The sequence below is a fragment of the Gadus macrocephalus genome, chromosome 21 (assembly GCF_031168955.1).
Source record: "Gadus macrocephalus chromosome 21, ASM3116895v1".
Lineage (NCBI taxonomy): Eukaryota > Metazoa > Chordata > Actinopteri > Gadiformes > Gadidae > Gadus > Gadus macrocephalus.
This window is the reverse complement of record NC_082402.1, coordinates 1,117,026-1,132,995: the sequence shown is the minus strand read 5'-3', so window position 1 is coordinate 1,132,995 and position 15,970 is coordinate 1,117,026. Positions and strand designations below refer to the sequence as shown.

Sequence of the window (15,970 nt, the reverse complement as noted above, 5' to 3'; positions counted from 1 at the left end):
GACTCTCTCTGGGTGTCATCAGCCACACAGGCCCTGGTCTGCTTTACTGCCTTCCACGGATGCATGATTGAACAACGTTTAACTGGTGCTAGTTCTTCCATATGTACAGTTTAAACAATAGCCCATATGCACCATAACAGCCTCCCGTCACCTGGGAGACGCTCCGCAGCCTCCAGGCCGGCTCCACTACACTGGGAAACAGATTTTTTTCCACCAGGCTGTCAGGAAGCTCAACTCTCTCCCGTCTCTCCCTTCCCTCCCTTCTGCCCCCATGAACTCTGGACTCTGAAACCACCTCCCATTTGCCCCTCAGAACCCTGGCCCATTTACTTTTTTTACTTTATTGTATAAATACCGTTTTGTTTGACCGTTTTGTTTTGCCTACCGTTGCAGTATTCAGAATTATTTAGCACTATTTAGAACTTATTTATTATAAATAATCCTTACGTATTTTTTTACCTACTTTTCTACCTATTGCACCGTGGGACAGAGACAAACGCAATTTCGATTCCTCTCTTTGTCTGGCACTTAATTTTGAATTGACAATAAAGCAGGTCGATAATGATTCTTTATTTTTGCATCAATTTTTTTTATACAATTGATTTAGTCCCTGTATATATATATAGATTATTTATTTTTTTCCTCATCTCATCGCATATTATTTTATCATAATCCAACCGCAGGTGTCGATTCCAAAAGCGTAGAAACGCGTTTCCCCTCCGCGACGGCAGAGGGCGCCCCCCTGTTACTCCCGCTGCTCTAAAATCCCCCTTCAAGGCTTCCTCCGCGAGGTTAAAGGACCAGTAACCCGGCCGAGATGACAACTTTACGGGCTTTCACCTGCGATGACTTGTTCAAATTCAACAACATGTGAGTCCGCCGCTGTGAATCCCTTCTGCTGATGAGTGCGTGGGTGTGTGTTTGTGGCTCGCTGCGGTTGCGGGTCGTTCCCACTGCGGGGGACGGGACGGCGAGGTCCCCCTGTGGACAGCTTGTGTGACCCGGGTCTCCTCTCTTGTGTCCCAACAGCAACCTGGACCCGCTGACGGAGACCGTATCCTCCCGCTGCAGGTTGCAGGCTGCTGGGTGCTGGGTGGGCGGCGGGAGGGGATGAGGTCCGGCCGGCTTAGCTTAAGCCTAGCGGGGGGAATCGGTTTGTTTAATCAGTTATTCAGGTCAAGTGTGGTTAGGGTTCTGATTGGCTGCCGGGTTAATTAAGTATTGTACTGGGACATCCAACGTATTCACCGTCCTCCTAATCGATAACGATATCCATCATGGTGTCAACAGTTACCTAGATGGGGTGAAGATGAGCATGAGTGTTTACCAGATGGTCTCATGTCCTACGTCTCACCCCGTGGTTCCATCACATCCTGTCACTCAATCACCCCTCACCAAAACACTGTTTCCCTGTCCACTAATACTATTTCACGAAGCATCATCAGTAATACTGTATTGTATTGGTCTAGGCGTTTTAAATGGACCCATTTCTCTTCACACTTACTACCTTTTTTGATCATGAACAATCAACATATATTACATTACCCGACAACTATTGATAATTTACATCGTAAATTCAGTTGTGTAGGAATTCACAAGGTCCCCCCAGGAACCTGCCTCTAGGGTAAGTCTACCCCTCTCCCTAGGGGGTCTGTACCCCTCTTCCTAAGGGTCCTCCTTACCCCTCTCCCTAGGGGGTCTGTACCCCTCTTCCGAGGGGTCCTTACCCCTCTCCCTAGGGGGTCTGTACCCCTCTTCCTAAGGGTCCTTACCCCTCTCCCTAGGGGGTCTGTACCCCTCTTCCGAGGGGTCCTTACCCCTCTCCCTAGGGGGTCTGTACCCCTCTTCCTAAGGGTCCTCCTTACCCCTCTCCCTAGGGGGTCTGTACCCCTCTTCCTAGGGGTCCTTACCCCTCTCCCTAGGGGGTCTGTACCCCTCTTCCGAGGGGTCCTTACCCCTCTCCCTAGGGGGTCTGTACCCCTCTTCCTAAGGGTCCTCCTTACCCCTCTCCCTAGGGGGTCTGTACCCCTCTTCCGAGGGGTCCTTACCCCTCTCCCTAGGGGGTCTGTACCCCTCTTCCGAGGGGTCCTTACCCCTCTCCCTAGGGGGTCTGTACCCCTCTTCCTAAGGGTCCTCCTTACCCCTCTCCCTAGGGGGTCTGTACCCCTCTTCCTAGGGGTCCTTGCCCCTCTCCCTAGGGGGTCTGTACCCCTCTTCCTAGGGGTCCTTGCCCCTCTCCCTAGGGGGTCTGTACCCCTCTTCCGAGGGGTCCTTACCCCTCTCCCTAGGGGGTCTGTACCCCTCTTCCCTGGTCTCCCCAGAGGGTTAATTGTGATCTCTTTAAACCATTGCACTGTACTGGGAAGGCTCCCTAACTGTCCCCCAGTATGGGATCCCCTTCTACCTCCAGTACCTCGCCCACTGGCCCGAGTACTTCATCGTGGCCGAGGCGCCGGGTGGAGAGCTGATGGGCTACAGTGAGTACCGTCCGTCCGTCCGTCCGTCCGTCCGTCCGTCCGTCTGCCGTGAGCGTTTGAACGGGAGCTGAGGTGTTTTGTCGTACCCCCCCCCCCCCCCCCCCCCCCTCCAGTCATGGGGAAGGCGGAGGGCTCGGTGGCGCGGGAGGACTGGCACGGCCACGTGACGGCACTGTCGGTGGCGCCCGAGTTCCGGCGGCTGGGCCTGGCCGCCAAGCTGATGGACATGCTGGAGGAGATCTCCGAGAGGTGCGTGGTCGTCACGGCGACCGGAGGATAGGGCTCGGAGTGGCTGTCGAGTAGGGCACGTTTAGTAGGACGAGTATTGTAACGTAGTAATAGTAATAGTATTGTAACGTAGCAATGCTATTACAACATGTAGCAATGGTATTGAAACATGTAGTAATGGTATTGTAACATGTAGTAATGGTATTGTAACATGTAGTAATGGTATTGTAACATGTAGTAATGGTATTGTAACATGTAGTAATGGTATTGTAACATGTAGTATTGTAACATGTAGTAATGGTATTGTAACATGTAGTATTGTAACATGTAGTCATGGTATTGCGTGACTGAATGCTCCAAGATAATTGGAAGATATAGTAGCAGCACGGTATAGTGTGTCTTAATGCTCGAGCCATACAGTGTGACCAGATGCTCTAACAGTACAGTAACAGTACAGTAACAGTACGGTGACCAGACGCTCTAACAGTACAGTAACAGTACAGTAACAGTACGGTGACCAGACGCTCTAACAGTACAGTAACAGTACAGTAACAGTACGGTAACAGTACGGTGACCAGACGCTCTAACAGTACAGTAACAGTACGGTGACCAGATGCTCTAACAGTACAGTAACAGTACGGTGACCAGACGCTCTAATAGTACAGTAACAGTACAGTAACAGTACGGTGACCAGACGCTCTAACAGTACAGTAACAGTACGGTGACCAGATGCTCTAACAGTACAGTAACAGTACAGTAACAGTACGGTGACCAGACGCTCTAACAGTACAGTAACAGTACGGTGACTAGATGCTCTAACAGTACAGTAACAGTACAGTAACAGTACGGTGACCAGATGCTCTAACAGTACAGTAACAGTACAGTAACAGTACGGTGACCAGACGCTCTAACAGTACAGTAACAGTACAGTAACAGTACGGTGACCAGACGCTCTAACAGTACAGTAACAGTACAGTAACAGTACGGTGACTAGATGCTCTAACAGTACAGTAACAGTACGGTGACCAGACGCTCTAACAGTACAGTAACAGTACAGTAACAGTACGGTGACTAGATGCTCTAACAGTACAGTAACAGTACAGTAACAGTACGGTGACTAGATGCTCTAACAGTACAGTAACAGTACAGTAACAGTACGGTGACCAGACGCTCTAACAGTACAGTAACAGTACGGTGACCAGACGCTCTAACAGTACAGTAACAGTACAGTAACAGTACAGTAACAGTACGGTGACTAGATGCTCTAACAGTACAGTAACAGTACGGTGACCAGACGCTCTAACAGTACAGTAACAGTACAGTAACAGTACGGTGACCAGATGCTCTAACAGTACAGTAACAGTACGGTGACCAGACGCTCTAACAGTACAGTAACAGTACGGTGACCAGATGCTCTAACAGTACAGTAACAGTACGGTGACCAGACGCTCTGACAGTACAGTAACAGTACAGTAACAGTACAGTAACAGTACGGTGACTAGACGCTCTAACAGTACAGTAACAGTACAGTAACAGTACAGTAACAGTACGGTGACTAGACGCTCTAACAGTACAGTAACAGTACAGTAACAGTACAGTAACAGTACGGTGACCAGATGCTCTAACAGTACAGTAACAGTCCGGTGACCAGACGCTCTGACAGTACAGTAACAGTAACAGTACGGTGACCAGATGCTCTAACAGTACAGTAACAGTACAGTAACAGTACGGTGACCAGATGCTCTAACAGTACAGTAACAGTACGGTGACCAGATGCTCTAACAGTACAGTAACAGTACGGTGACTAGATGCTCTAACAGTACAGTAACAGTACAGTAACAGTACGGTGACTAGATGCTCTGACAGTACAGTAACAGTACAGTAACAGTACAGTAACAGTACGGTGACCAGACGCTCTAACAGTACAGTAACAGTACAGTAACAGTACAGTAACAGTACAGTAACAGTACGGTGACTAGATGCTCTAACAGTACAGTAACAGTCCGGTGACCAGATGCTCTAACAGTACAGTAACAGTACAGTAACAGTACGGTGACCAGATGCTCTAACAGTACAGTAACAGTACGGTGACCAGATGCTCTAACCGTTCTGTGGCGTTGCAGGAAGGGCGGGTTCTTCGTGGACCTGTTTGTGCGCGTCTCCAACCAGGTAGCGGTGAGCATGTACAAGCAGCTGGGCTACAGCGTGTACCGCACCGTCATAGAGTACTACTCGGCCAGCAACGGGGACCCCGACGAAGACGCCTACGGTAGGACGTCACCCCCACCCCACTCCGCTCGTTCACCGCCACCGTTCACTCCATGAGGTCGCCTCGATCCATCCGGAGTGCATGGTGCGGTTTATATAGACCTCTGAAGAATAACTCCCTCCGAGGGAGCATCCTCACTTAGTGCGGCCCGCATCCTCACTCAAGTCAGGCCCGCACATAATTAAAAAAATGATTAAAAAAAATAAATAATAATAATTGATCGAGTTACAGAAAACTCGGTCAAGAAAGATGAGAAGAATTCATAGAATTCGAAGGCAAACCCATGCGTCTAGTTTGCTTAGAAGCGATATCAGTCATTGAAGATATCCACTTAAGTCGCCACTACAACTACCACAACTGCTGGTTGGGTTTGAGTTCATTGAGTTGTTGCACTTAATGTTGGGCCACTGTTTTTCAGTTTTTTGACTTCATTGAATGATGTATGTGAGCCCTTTGCACTGATACAAATACTGACCATTCATGTGGCTGTTTGAGCATGGAAAACATGAAATGAATGTATGTTGGTTCAATCAACAAACCGTACATAGGTTATGATTCTGGATGATTTTTTAGGTAGTGGCCATCCCCAAAATGCACCAGAATACAGGAAATCATATCTACCAAATTCTAAATTGTGTAGCTTCTCTCAGCTCACGTTTAGTTGAAGTGTGCAGTCATGTGGCCCTCCGATGGTTATGATGAAAAATGTGGCCCTCTTTATCATGAAAGTTCCCCATCCCTGATATAGGGTCTATATAAACCGCACCATGCACTCCGGATGGATCGAGGCGACCTTATGGAGTGACCTCGGTCAGATGTCTATGCGTAGTAACACTGCGTTTAGAATGATCGTGCATAACAAACTCTGTAGGCGGCGAAGAAGTAAAAGCTGCGGCACGTTTTGAACTACACACTTCTTCCATCTAGTTTCCACTGAGGTTTTGGATTGTCGGTGCCTTTTTAAAGTAGCATTAATAATCCTTTACTACTTTAACGCCACCGAAAATCAAACCCTGTCAAACTAGATGGAAAAAAAAAAGTGGTTCAAAACGTGTGCAGCTTTTACTTCTTCGCCACCTACAGTTTGTTATGTACGATCATTCTAAGCCCCGTGTTATTTCCCGTAGACATTTATCCTTCAGGTCTATTGCTTCTTCAGACGTGTTCCACCACCGTGTTGAACCGGTCTGACGTTCTGCTCGTTCTGCTCTGTGTTGCAGACATGAGGAAGGCGCTCTCCCGGGACACGGAGAAGAGGTCTATCATCCCTCTGCCCCACCCCGTCAGGCCGGAGGACATCGAGTGACCCCTGACCCCCCCCACCCTGTGAGGTCATAGTTACCCCTGACCCCGTGAGACCAGAGGACATAATGACCGCTCATTGCGTTACTGTACATAGGTAAATACGACAGGAAGTGGTGTTGGTCTGGCTTCCTGTCCGCTCGTTCAGTCAGACACTGGTTACCCACGGACCCTCAAACTTCTTTTATACAAGTAGAGTTCACATTTGTTACCACAAAGTTCCTGAGGAAATGTTTTGTGAAATAATGCAAGTTTGTTGTTGAAGAGGTGTGTATTTACAGTGGATTCACAGATACAAACATGGACAATAAAGATCGCTCTAAGGCCAGTATCGTTGGTTTCGTTATAAAAAAAAAAACAGAGATTGAAGACCCCCCCCCCCCACATTGTGAAGACCCCTCCCTCACATACCCCACCCCACATTGTGAAGACCCCTCCCTCACATACCCCACCCCACATGGTGAGACTCCCCGAGACGGTGTAAGCTACTCCTTCTTCTGGCCAGAACCCTCCTCATCACTATCGCTGCTGCTGCTGCTGCCGCTGCTGCTGCTACTGCTACTGCCATCAGGGGCAGGCTTCTCCCCCCTAGGCTGCTTCTCCTCCCCCCTAGGCTGCTTCTCCTCACCCCTAGGCTGCTTCTCCTCACCCCTAGGCTGCTTCTCCTCCCCCCTAGGCTGCTTCTCCTCACCCCTAGACTGCTTCTCCTCACCCCTAGGCTGCTTCTCCTCACCCCTAGACTGCTTCTCCTCACCCCTAGGCTGCTTCTCCTCACCCCTAGACTGCTTCTCCTCACCCCTAGGCTGCTTCTCCTCACCCCTAGACTGCTTCTCCTCACCCCTAGGTCTCTTCCTCTCCTCACCCCGGCTCCTCTCCCTCTCCCTCTCCTCACCCCTCCTAGGCCTCTCCCCCTCCCTAGGCTGCCTCTCCCTCTCCTCACCCCGAGATCTCTCCCTCTCCTCACCCCTAGATCTCTCCCTCTCCTCACCCCTAGATCTCTCCCTCTCCTCACCCCTAGATCTCTCCCTCTCCTCACCCCTGCTCCTCTCCTCCCTCCTGGGCCTCTCCCTCTCCTCCTCCCTAGGCTTCCTCTCCTCCTCCCTAGGCTTCCTCTCCCTCTCCTCCTCCCTAGGCTTCCTCTCCTCCTCCCTAGGCTTCCTCTCCTTCTCCATCTCCATCTCCATCTCCTCCTCCCTAGGCTTCCTCTCCTTCTCCTTCTCCTCCTCCCTAGGCTGCCTCTCCTCCTCCCCATTGTGCCTCTCCTCTCCCCTCGACTTCTCCTTCTCCTCCCCCCTGGGGTCTTCTGGGTCTTCAGCCGTTGATTTGCCGGCGGGCTTCTCTGACGATGCCTCTCCTTCCTCCCCCTCCTCCTGAGGTTTTCCTTCTGCTGGGGCCTCCTCCTCGTCGTCCTTCTCCTTGTCCTCCATGTCCACCGCCTCCTCGTCCTTCTCCTTGTCCTCCTTCTCCTCGTCCTCCTTCTCCTCGTCCTCCTTCTCCTCGTCCTCCTTCTCCTCGTCCTCCTCGTCCTTGTCCTCCGCCTCCTCCTCGTCCTCGTCCTCCGCCTGCTGCTGCCTCTTCCACATCTTGGCCATGGCCAGCAGCTTGAGGTTGGGCTGGTTAGCCGCGTCCTCGGGGAAGATGTAGTCGTAGTACTCCTCCCAGCCCGCGTCCGACTGCAACACACGGTACACCCCTCAGTCTGTTACACCACGCTCGGTACGTTACACCACGCTCGGTACACCCCTCAGTCTGTTACACCACGCTCGGTACGTTACAACACACGGTACACCCCCTGTCTGTTACACCACGCTCGGTACGTTACAACACACGGTACACCCCTCAGTCTGTTACACCACGCTCGGTACGTTACACCACGCCCGGTACACCCCTCAGTCTGTTACACCACGCTCTACGTTACAACACACGGTACACCCCTCAGTCTGTTACACCACGCTCTACGTTACAACACACGGTACACCCCTCAGTCTGTTACACCACGCCCGGTACACCCCTCAGTCTGTTACACCACGCTCTACGTTACAACACACGGTACACCCCCTGTCTGTTACACCACGCTCGGTACGTTACACCACACGGTACACCCCCTGTCTGTTACACCACGCTCGGTACGTTACACCACGCTCGGTACGTTACACCACGCTCGGTACGTTACACCACGCGTTACAGGGCCCTACGGGGTACCAGGCAACATCACAGTGGCTGACTGTGGCTACGTTGACCACTCTGTGAAAAGCGCTTTGATGCTAGTTTCTCTTTTATCAATCGAGTCCCCCCCTAAATCAATCGTCAAAGTTCCTAAACGACAGTGAATCAGTGTGAGGTCACGACTGAGCCCTCGTCCCGATTGGACGCCCAATGAGCGAGCAGGCCAACGCGGCAGCGGGCTCCTACCCCGTCCTCGGCGGTCAGCTTCCTCCTCTTCTTGACCTTCTCGGGGAGCAGCTTGGAGACCCGCTCCAGGTCCTCGTCCGAGCCGAAGGCGGCCTCCAGGTCGCGCCACGCCTCCATGAGCATCAGCCGCTCCTCCTTCTCCTCACAGCTCCTCATGCTCTTGTTGGCCTCCTCGTAGATCTGCCGGCTGCGCTGCAGCCGCTGCGGCGCCTCCACCGACAGCTCGAACTTAGCGAAGCTGATCCAGACCTGGGGGTCAGAGGTCAGGGGTCAGCGGAGCGGGGGGGAGGTTAGCAGAGCTGGGAGTGCCTAGTCTTACTTTACCGTGCTAGGTGTGTGTAGCGTTACCTTAGCGTGCTAGGTGTGTGTAGCGTTACCTTAGCGTGCTAGGTGTGTGTAGCGTTACCTTAGCGTGCTAGGTCTGTGTAGCGTTACCTTAGCATGCTAGGTGTGTGTAGCGTTACCTTAACGTGCTAGGTGTGTGTATCCTTACCTTAACGTGCTAGGTGTGAGTATCCTTACCTTAACGTGCTAGGTGTGTTTAGCGTTAGCGTGCTAGGTGTGTGTATCCTTACCTTAGCGTGCTAGGTGTGTGTATCCTTACCTTAACGTGCTAGGTGTGTTTAGCGTTAGCGTGCTAGGTGTGTGTATCCTTACCTTAGCGTGCTAGGTGTGTGTATCCTTAACGTGCTAGGTCTGTGTATCCTTACCTTAACGCGCTAGGTGTGTTTAGCGTTAGCGTGCTAGGTGTGTGTATCCTTACCTTAGCGTGCTAGGTGTGTGTATCCTTACCTTAACGCGCTAGGTGTGTTTAGCGTTAGCGTGCTAGGTGTGTGTATCCTTACCTTAACGCGCTGGGTGTGTTTAGCGTTAGCGTGCTAGGTGTGTGTATCCTTACCTTAGCGTGCTAGGTGTGTGTATCCTTACCTTAACGTGCTGGGTGCGCTGCAGCAGTCTCTGGTACAGGTCCCTGGTGTGGTCGAACTCCTCCTGCTCGATCTCAAAGTCGATGTAGGACTTCCACAGCACCTGCGGAGCGGCAGAGACGTTAGGGTACGGGGGCGACCGGTAGACTGTGGTTAAAGGACTGCGACTATCCGCTCAAAGCGCGTCATAATATCGCCACCCGTTCATTCACACACCGATGGCGGAGTCGCCCACGCAGGGCGACAGCCAGCTGGTCGGGAGAAGTCAGGGTGAGGCGTCTCGCTCAGGGACGCCTCCCCCTGACTGCCCCTGACCAGCCGGCTGTCGCCCTGCGACAGCCGGCTGGTCAGGGGCAGTCAGGGGGAGGCGTCTCGCTCGGGGACACATCGACACTCAGCTAGGAGGAGCCGGGGATCGAACTAGCTACCTTCTGGTTACCAGCCGACCCGCTCTACCTCCTGAGCCCCACGCCGCCCATAGAACTATCGAACTGTAGCCCCCCCCCCCCTACCTCGGGCATGTCCAGGCGGGGCTGTCCGATGGCGAGCTCGAAGATGGCGCGGGCTCGCTCCACGTCGCCCAGGATGGTCTCCAGCTCGGCGAACTTGATCCAGGTGGAGCAGTTCTCGGGGCTGAACTCCAGGTACTTCTGGTACAGCTTCCGGCAGCGGTCGAACTCGCGCAGCTGCAGCTCCAGCTCGATGTAGCCCTTGAACAGCTTGTTCTTGGGGCACTTCCCGATGGCCGAGCCCTGGGGGTCAGAGGTCAAAGGTTGATGGGCCACTCCAGAGGCTGTTACCTTATTTAGCTCATTTGTCGGCCATTAGCTGGTGGTAGGTGAGGCCGTGTCAGCCGCTAGCTGTGCGTCAGCCGCTAGTTGCGTGTCAGCCGCTAGCTGTGTGCGCTAGCTGTGTGTCAGCCGCTAGCTGTGTGCGCTAGCTGTGTGTCAGCCGCTAGCTGTGTGCGCTAGCTGTATGTCAGCCGCTAGCTGTGTGCGCTAGCTGTGTGCGCTAGTTGTGTGTCAGCCGCTAGCTGTGTGCGCTAGCTGTGTGTCAGCCGCTAGCTGTGTGCGCTAGCTGTATGTCAGCCGCTAGCTGTGTGCGCTAGCTGTGTGCGCTAGTTGTGTGTCAGCCGCTAGCTGGGTGTCAGCTGCTGGCTGGGTGTCAGCCGCTAGCTTTGCGTCAGCCGCTAGCTTTGCGTCGGCCGCTAGCTGTGTGTTAGCCGCTAGCTGTGTTAGCATGTCTCACCAGGCCCCTGCGGGCGGCGGGAAGGTTCTTCTGGCGGATCTCGAACTGGCTGTAGAGGAGCCACATCTTGGCGAAGGTGAACTGGGGGAGGAGGTCAGGGTCAGACGCTAACACTGAGGACAGGCTGAGGACACGCAGACCCCCCCCCCACTGGGACAGGGCAACACGCTAACCGCATGCGTCTGATCACGTTATCCCACCAAACGTCCTGCCACTCCGAGCCAACGCCGTCGAACCAACGCCGAAGGGTCAGAGGTCAGCGGGTCGAGTAGTTATGCATTAAATAGGTCAAAGTTCAAAGGGCTATGTCATGCGGTACTCGATCACTGAGCACAGGGGGTTGAACCCAGGACATCACGTACCTTCTTGTGAGGGATGAGGTCCAGACAGGCCTGGTACACCTGTCGCGTCCTCTCCGGGTCCTGACCACAAGAGAAGGAGGTTGATATTCACTAAAGGTCCCCGAGCAGCTCAGACCGACAGCAGGAAGGGCAGCCACAGACTACACATGTTCCCAGACCATTTGTTCCGTCCCGCGACCGATTCAGATTCCTGATCCTGAGTACCGACAGAGTATAAACCGATACAGCATCTAGCATTGGAACTACTAACAGCGCTCGTTCTTATTGAAGGGTTCTCTTACGGTGACAGCAATGTGTAGTCGGTTCACTTGCACACAATTTTTTTCCGGAACTAGATCATTGAATACATTTGTATTACTGTAGTTAAGCGGAGATGATCGTTGCCTATTCCGACTTTCCATCTCCGACCGTTAACAAACGCAGCATAACGCCGTAGTGTTTGAGGTTGTCTGTGTAGTAAGGGAGCGCGTCACGTGATGGTATCGGATCAGCACATAGACTCGCGTACTCGCAGATACCCCAGACTGCATTTAAGAAGTATCGGAGAAATTTCCGATCCTGGTACGGGAACATCCGTACACCCGACGGCACCACGGTGGTGGTGGTCAGACCGCTGCCCCACCTTGACCTCCAGCTCCTCGTAGAGGGCGTAGTTGATCCACAGGTAGATGTAGCGGCGCCAGTGCCTCTTCTCCTGGATGGGGGGCATGTTGGCGATGGCACGCTCGTACACGTCCCTCACCGCGTCCGCCTCGGCATCACTCTCCACCAGGCGCAGGTAGTCGAACCAGGCGTCGTAGTTGTGAGGGTTAGCCTAGGGGGGGTGGGGGGGGCAGGGACAGCTTAGCTCAGGAGGTAGAGCGGAGGAGGTGTTCTCCGATCACCCCCAGTGGTCCCAGTCCGACCAGTGTCCCCAGCCCGAGGAGGCTGTGCTCCTACCTTGACCTCCTCCTCGTACTGGAACCTCCTCTTGTTGACGATGACGTCCTCGATGCCGCGGCGGTCTCCGAACTTCTTCTCGAACATGGTGTAGTTCTTGAAGAGCTCCTGGGCCTGCGTCTTGGGGATCCGCTCCAGGGCGTACTTGTAGATGACCCGGACGCGCTCCATCTGGAGGGGGGGGGGGGGAGGGGGGGAACCCTTCAGTACCGCTCAGAGCGCTCAGGGGAACCAGAGGATCCAGTACCGGAGTGGCAGGGCGGGGCCGACCATCCAGGTGCCACCAGAGGACACATCCGTTTACGCCGTTACAATGTTAAGACTCACTTCAGTTCAGTTTCGTAAAATGGATATTGGTACATTTACATGCATTTCTATTGACTATGATTATTCTGTAATTCTCTGTGACTCTGGTCCTCCCCGCCCACCTCCTTCTGCATCTCCTCGAAGCGGGCGAAGGCCACGAACAGCCTCTCGTCCACGTGCTCCTCGCCGAAGAACTCCACGGCGCGCTCGAACACTCGCCGGCCGTGGGCGATGTAGCCGTGCTTGTCCTCGAAGCGGGCGTACTTGATCCAGTTCTTCACGTCGGGGTGAACCAGGACGAGTGCGGAGCGGTTAAGGAGCCCCACGGCACCGTGATACACTTTACAGCAGCCTGCTGCTTTAATACAGCAGCCTCCCGCTTTACAGCAGCCTCCTCTCCTGCTTTACAGCAGCCTCCCTCCTGCTTTACAGCAGCCTCCCTCCTGCTTTACAGCAGCCTCCCTCCTGCTTTACAGCAGCCTCCCTCCTGCTTTACAGCAGCCTCCCTCCTGCTTTACAGCAGCCTCCCTCCTGCTTTACAGCAGCCTCCCTCCTGCTTTACAGCAGCCTCCCGCTTTACAGCAGCCTCCCGCTTTACAGCAGCCTCCCGCTTTACAGCAGCCTCCCGCTTTACAGCAGCCTCCTTTCCTGCTTTACAGCAGCCTCCTGCTTTACAGCAGCCTCCCCTCCTGCTTTACAGCAGCCTCCCCTCCTGCTTTACAGCAGCCTCCCCTCCTGCTTTACAGCAGCCTCCTCTCCTGCTTTACAGCAGCAGGCTATTGTCCCTGAACCTACAAACCTCTCCTACTATACCATTACAAAACCCTTGAATACGTCATAATGCTGTAATCCATGTACACGCCCGGCCATAATAGCCGTAACTTATATCTACACTCACACTTTAAACCGAACGTTTTCCAACACACATCCCAACACAGACACACACCCCAAGACACACACATCCCAACACACACACACATCCCAACACACAGACACACATCCCAGCCCAGACCCCGCCGGACATGAAGGATATAGCGCTCGTAGATGCTGCGGGCCTTGTCCACCTCCTTGTAGCGCAGCTCGAAGTTGATGTAGGAGTGCCAGGCCTGCTCCTCTGGCTCCCACTCCGTCCAGCGCTCAAACACCTGCCGGCAGCCCGCCACGTTGCCCAGCATCTCCTCCATGTACGAGTACTTATACCTGGGGGGGGGGGGGGGGGTCAGGGGCTGCTTCTGATTGGACGCCTCATATGATGTCATTCAATGTGGGTAAGCATTTCAAACTAAAACTTTTTGAAACGTTACCTCAACAGAACCATTCCATGCAATGACAAAAGTTGTATACGATTTTATTAATTGACCTTTTACAGTTATAAGAGACTACTTTGATCCAAGACGACGTACGTTAAACTTTTGAGTGCAGGTCGTTAGGCAGCAGGTAGGGGTTGGGTCTTGCTCTAGGCTGTGGGGGTCTGAACCCGGAACCTCTCAGTAGGGGGGGGGGGGGGGGGTCATGTGCGGGGACGTACCAGAACTGGTTGACGCGGGGCAGGATGGTGATGGCGCGGTCCCAGATGTTGCGGGCGTGGTTCACCTGCCGGTTCTTCATCTCCATCTCGGCGTACTTCAGCCAGAGGGCGATGTTGCGGTGGTCCACGTCCAGCGCACGCTCGTAGATGGAGCGCGCCCTGCGAGGCACAAACACGGAGGGGGGAGGGCATCAGAGCAGGCTGCTGGGAGACGGACAGGGCTAGGGGGGGCTGAAAGGTCAACAAAGCAGTAGAGTTGTTTCCGATACCAGCATCGGAAACTGGTACTGCATTTTGTGCGGCACCGGGTAACGGCGCTTACGCAAGTATGCTCCGATCCGATCACATGACTCCTTTCATACAGAGACCCTCGATCACATGACTCCTTTCATACAGAGACCCTCGATCACTACGGTGCTGTGCTGCGTTCGTCAACGGCCAGAGGTGGGAAGTCGGAACGGGAAACGCGTCGTCTCAGACCTACTGTACGTGCGTTCGAGCTAGGAGGTCGGAATAACATGGCTGCCCACGCTTAACTACAAGAATACAAATGTATGATTCTAATTATAGATTATAAATGTAAATGATTTAATTCTGATAACCATGCTAGATGCTGTATCGGTTTATACTTGGTGTCGGCGGATACAAGGATCTGAATCTAACGGGAAGGGAAAAAGATAGTATGGGAACATCTGTAAGAAGCAGCAGGGACAGGATGTGAAGCTCGTACCTTTGGACCTCCTTCAGGCTCTCCTCCCATTGGGCGTACTTGATCCAGTTGCTGATCACCGTTCGGTTCTTGCGGATGTTGTCCTCAAACCCCTGCAGGCAGAGGAGCGCGCTTTACAGGGCGTGTATGTTCATAGACTGACCAACGGTGACTATGAGCAGATGTACACATGCACTGTCTGCATAGGCAGCTGGCTCAGTGGGAGGATGAAGGTCCACTTCACATCAAGATGATGAAGGTCCACTTTACATCAAGATGATGAAGGTCCACTTTACATCAAGATGATGATGATGAAGGTCTACTTTACATCATGATGATGATGAAGGTCTACTTTACATCATGATGATGGTGAAGGTTTACTTTACATGATGATGAAGGTCTACTTGACATAATGATGATGATGATGAAGGTCTACTTTACATGATGATGAAGATCTGCTTTAGATACCGTTCATTGTTAAAACGACAGCCAACTCTTGGTGTCAAAACAAGAACAGCCATCCCTTCATTCAACACTGAGATACTGAGGGACCTCCGTACCTTCCTCTTCTTCAGCTTGTAGTCGTTGAGCTCCTCTTCATCTGTGATCTTCTGCTTGGGTGGCGGTGGCAGCAGCTCGAGCTCGCGCTCCTTGGCCTCGCGGAGCAGCTGCTCGGCGGTGATCTGCACTTCCGCCGGCGCTTTGTTCTTCACCTGCAGACAGACACGCACGTCAGAACTCAGAAGGTCAGTCATCTCTCGTGTGCTCGGATCATCTCCACACGTTACACAACAAGTGGAAGTAACCTACAAGTTTCCTGTAGCAGCGATGCTAATGCTACATGGCACCAGACAATGACTTTAAAGTAAAAAATAATAAAATCAAAGTTATGTTTCAGCTCAGCATGTTTGCTAGAAACACTTCTAGAGAAGCCCTCCTCCTCTCGGAGGAGCCTCCTCAGCTCGGGTTCCTCTCTCGCGGCTTCTCACGCGCAGAGCGCGGCGCAGACCGAGCGGCCGACTCCGTACGCTCGTGCTCCGGGTCTCCTCCTACCTTCGCCACTTTGGGGATCCTCTGCTTCCCGGCCGCCGTGGACGCCATGTCGGCAGGATTCACACAACCGTCTAGCTTCGGAAACGATCCGGAGACCCGATGTGTGTGTATGTGGTGGACGGATACTTTTTTTGAATTCTACAACAACGTTTAACAAACAGCGCCGATCTGAGCCGCCATGACAGTACCCAGGATGCTCCGCGCGGCGACC

At 53.1% G+C, this 15,970-nt stretch overlaps 2 protein-coding genes across 2 annotated transcripts; one reads left to right on the top strand and one right to left on the bottom strand.

The window, feature by feature from the left end:
* Positions 1–727: 727 nt before the first annotated feature.
* On the top strand, positions 728–6,604 carry naa20 (N-alpha-acetyltransferase 20, NatB catalytic subunit). Its single transcript, XM_060040999.1, has 6 exons — positions 728–870; positions 1,030–1,054; positions 2,387–2,477; positions 2,591–2,726; positions 4,829–4,974; positions 6,195–6,604. Exons 1-6 carry the CDS (start codon positions 818–820, stop codon positions 6,278–6,280), a joined length of 537 nt encoding a protein of 178 aa, XP_059896982.1. The 5' UTR covers positions 728–817; the 3' UTR covers positions 6,281–6,604.
* An 89-nt stretch (positions 6,605–6,693) lies between these two features.
* crnkl1 (crooked neck pre-mRNA splicing factor 1) lies at positions 6,694–15,964 on the bottom strand. The gene is made up of 14 exons (XM_060040979.1): positions 15,760–15,964; positions 15,267–15,419; positions 14,728–14,819; positions 13,998–14,156; positions 13,503–13,669; positions 12,592–12,770; positions 12,164–12,334; positions 11,847–12,038; positions 11,225–11,284; positions 10,863–10,943; positions 10,127–10,366; positions 9,616–9,717; positions 8,689–8,937; positions 6,694–7,949 (listed from the first exon to the last, which is right to left on the bottom strand). Exons 1-14 carry the CDS (start codon positions 15,805–15,807, stop codon positions 6,762–6,764), a joined length of 3,081 nt encoding a protein of 1,026 aa, XP_059896962.1. The 5' UTR covers positions 15,808–15,964; the 3' UTR covers positions 6,694–6,761.
* Positions 15,965–15,970: the final 6 nt, after the last annotated feature.

Coding starts and splice junctions, on each gene's coding strand:
- naa20 (XM_060040999.1), top strand. CDS start 818: ATGACAACTTTACGGGCTTTCACCTGCGATGACTTGTTCAAATTCAAC. Junction 871..1,029: donor TTGTTCAAATTCAACAACAT/GTGAGTCCGCCG, acceptor GTGTCCCAACAG/CAACCTGGACCCGCTGACGG. Junction 2,727..4,828: donor CTGGAGGAGATCTCCGAGAG/GTGCGTGGTCGT, acceptor GTGGCGTTGCAG/GAAGGGCGGGTTCTTCGTGG.
- crnkl1 (XM_060040979.1), bottom strand. CDS start 15,807: ATGGCGTCCACGGCGGCCGGGAAGCAGAGGATCCCCAAAGTGGCGAAG. Junction 12,335..12,591: donor TCGAGGAGATGCAGAAGGAG/GTGGGCGGGGAG, acceptor CCCCCCCTCCAG/ATGGAGCGCGTCCGGGTCAT. Junction 10,944..11,224: donor ACCTCATCCCTCACAAGAAG/GTACGTGATGTC, acceptor CTCCTCCCCCAG/TTCACCTTCGCCAAGATGTG.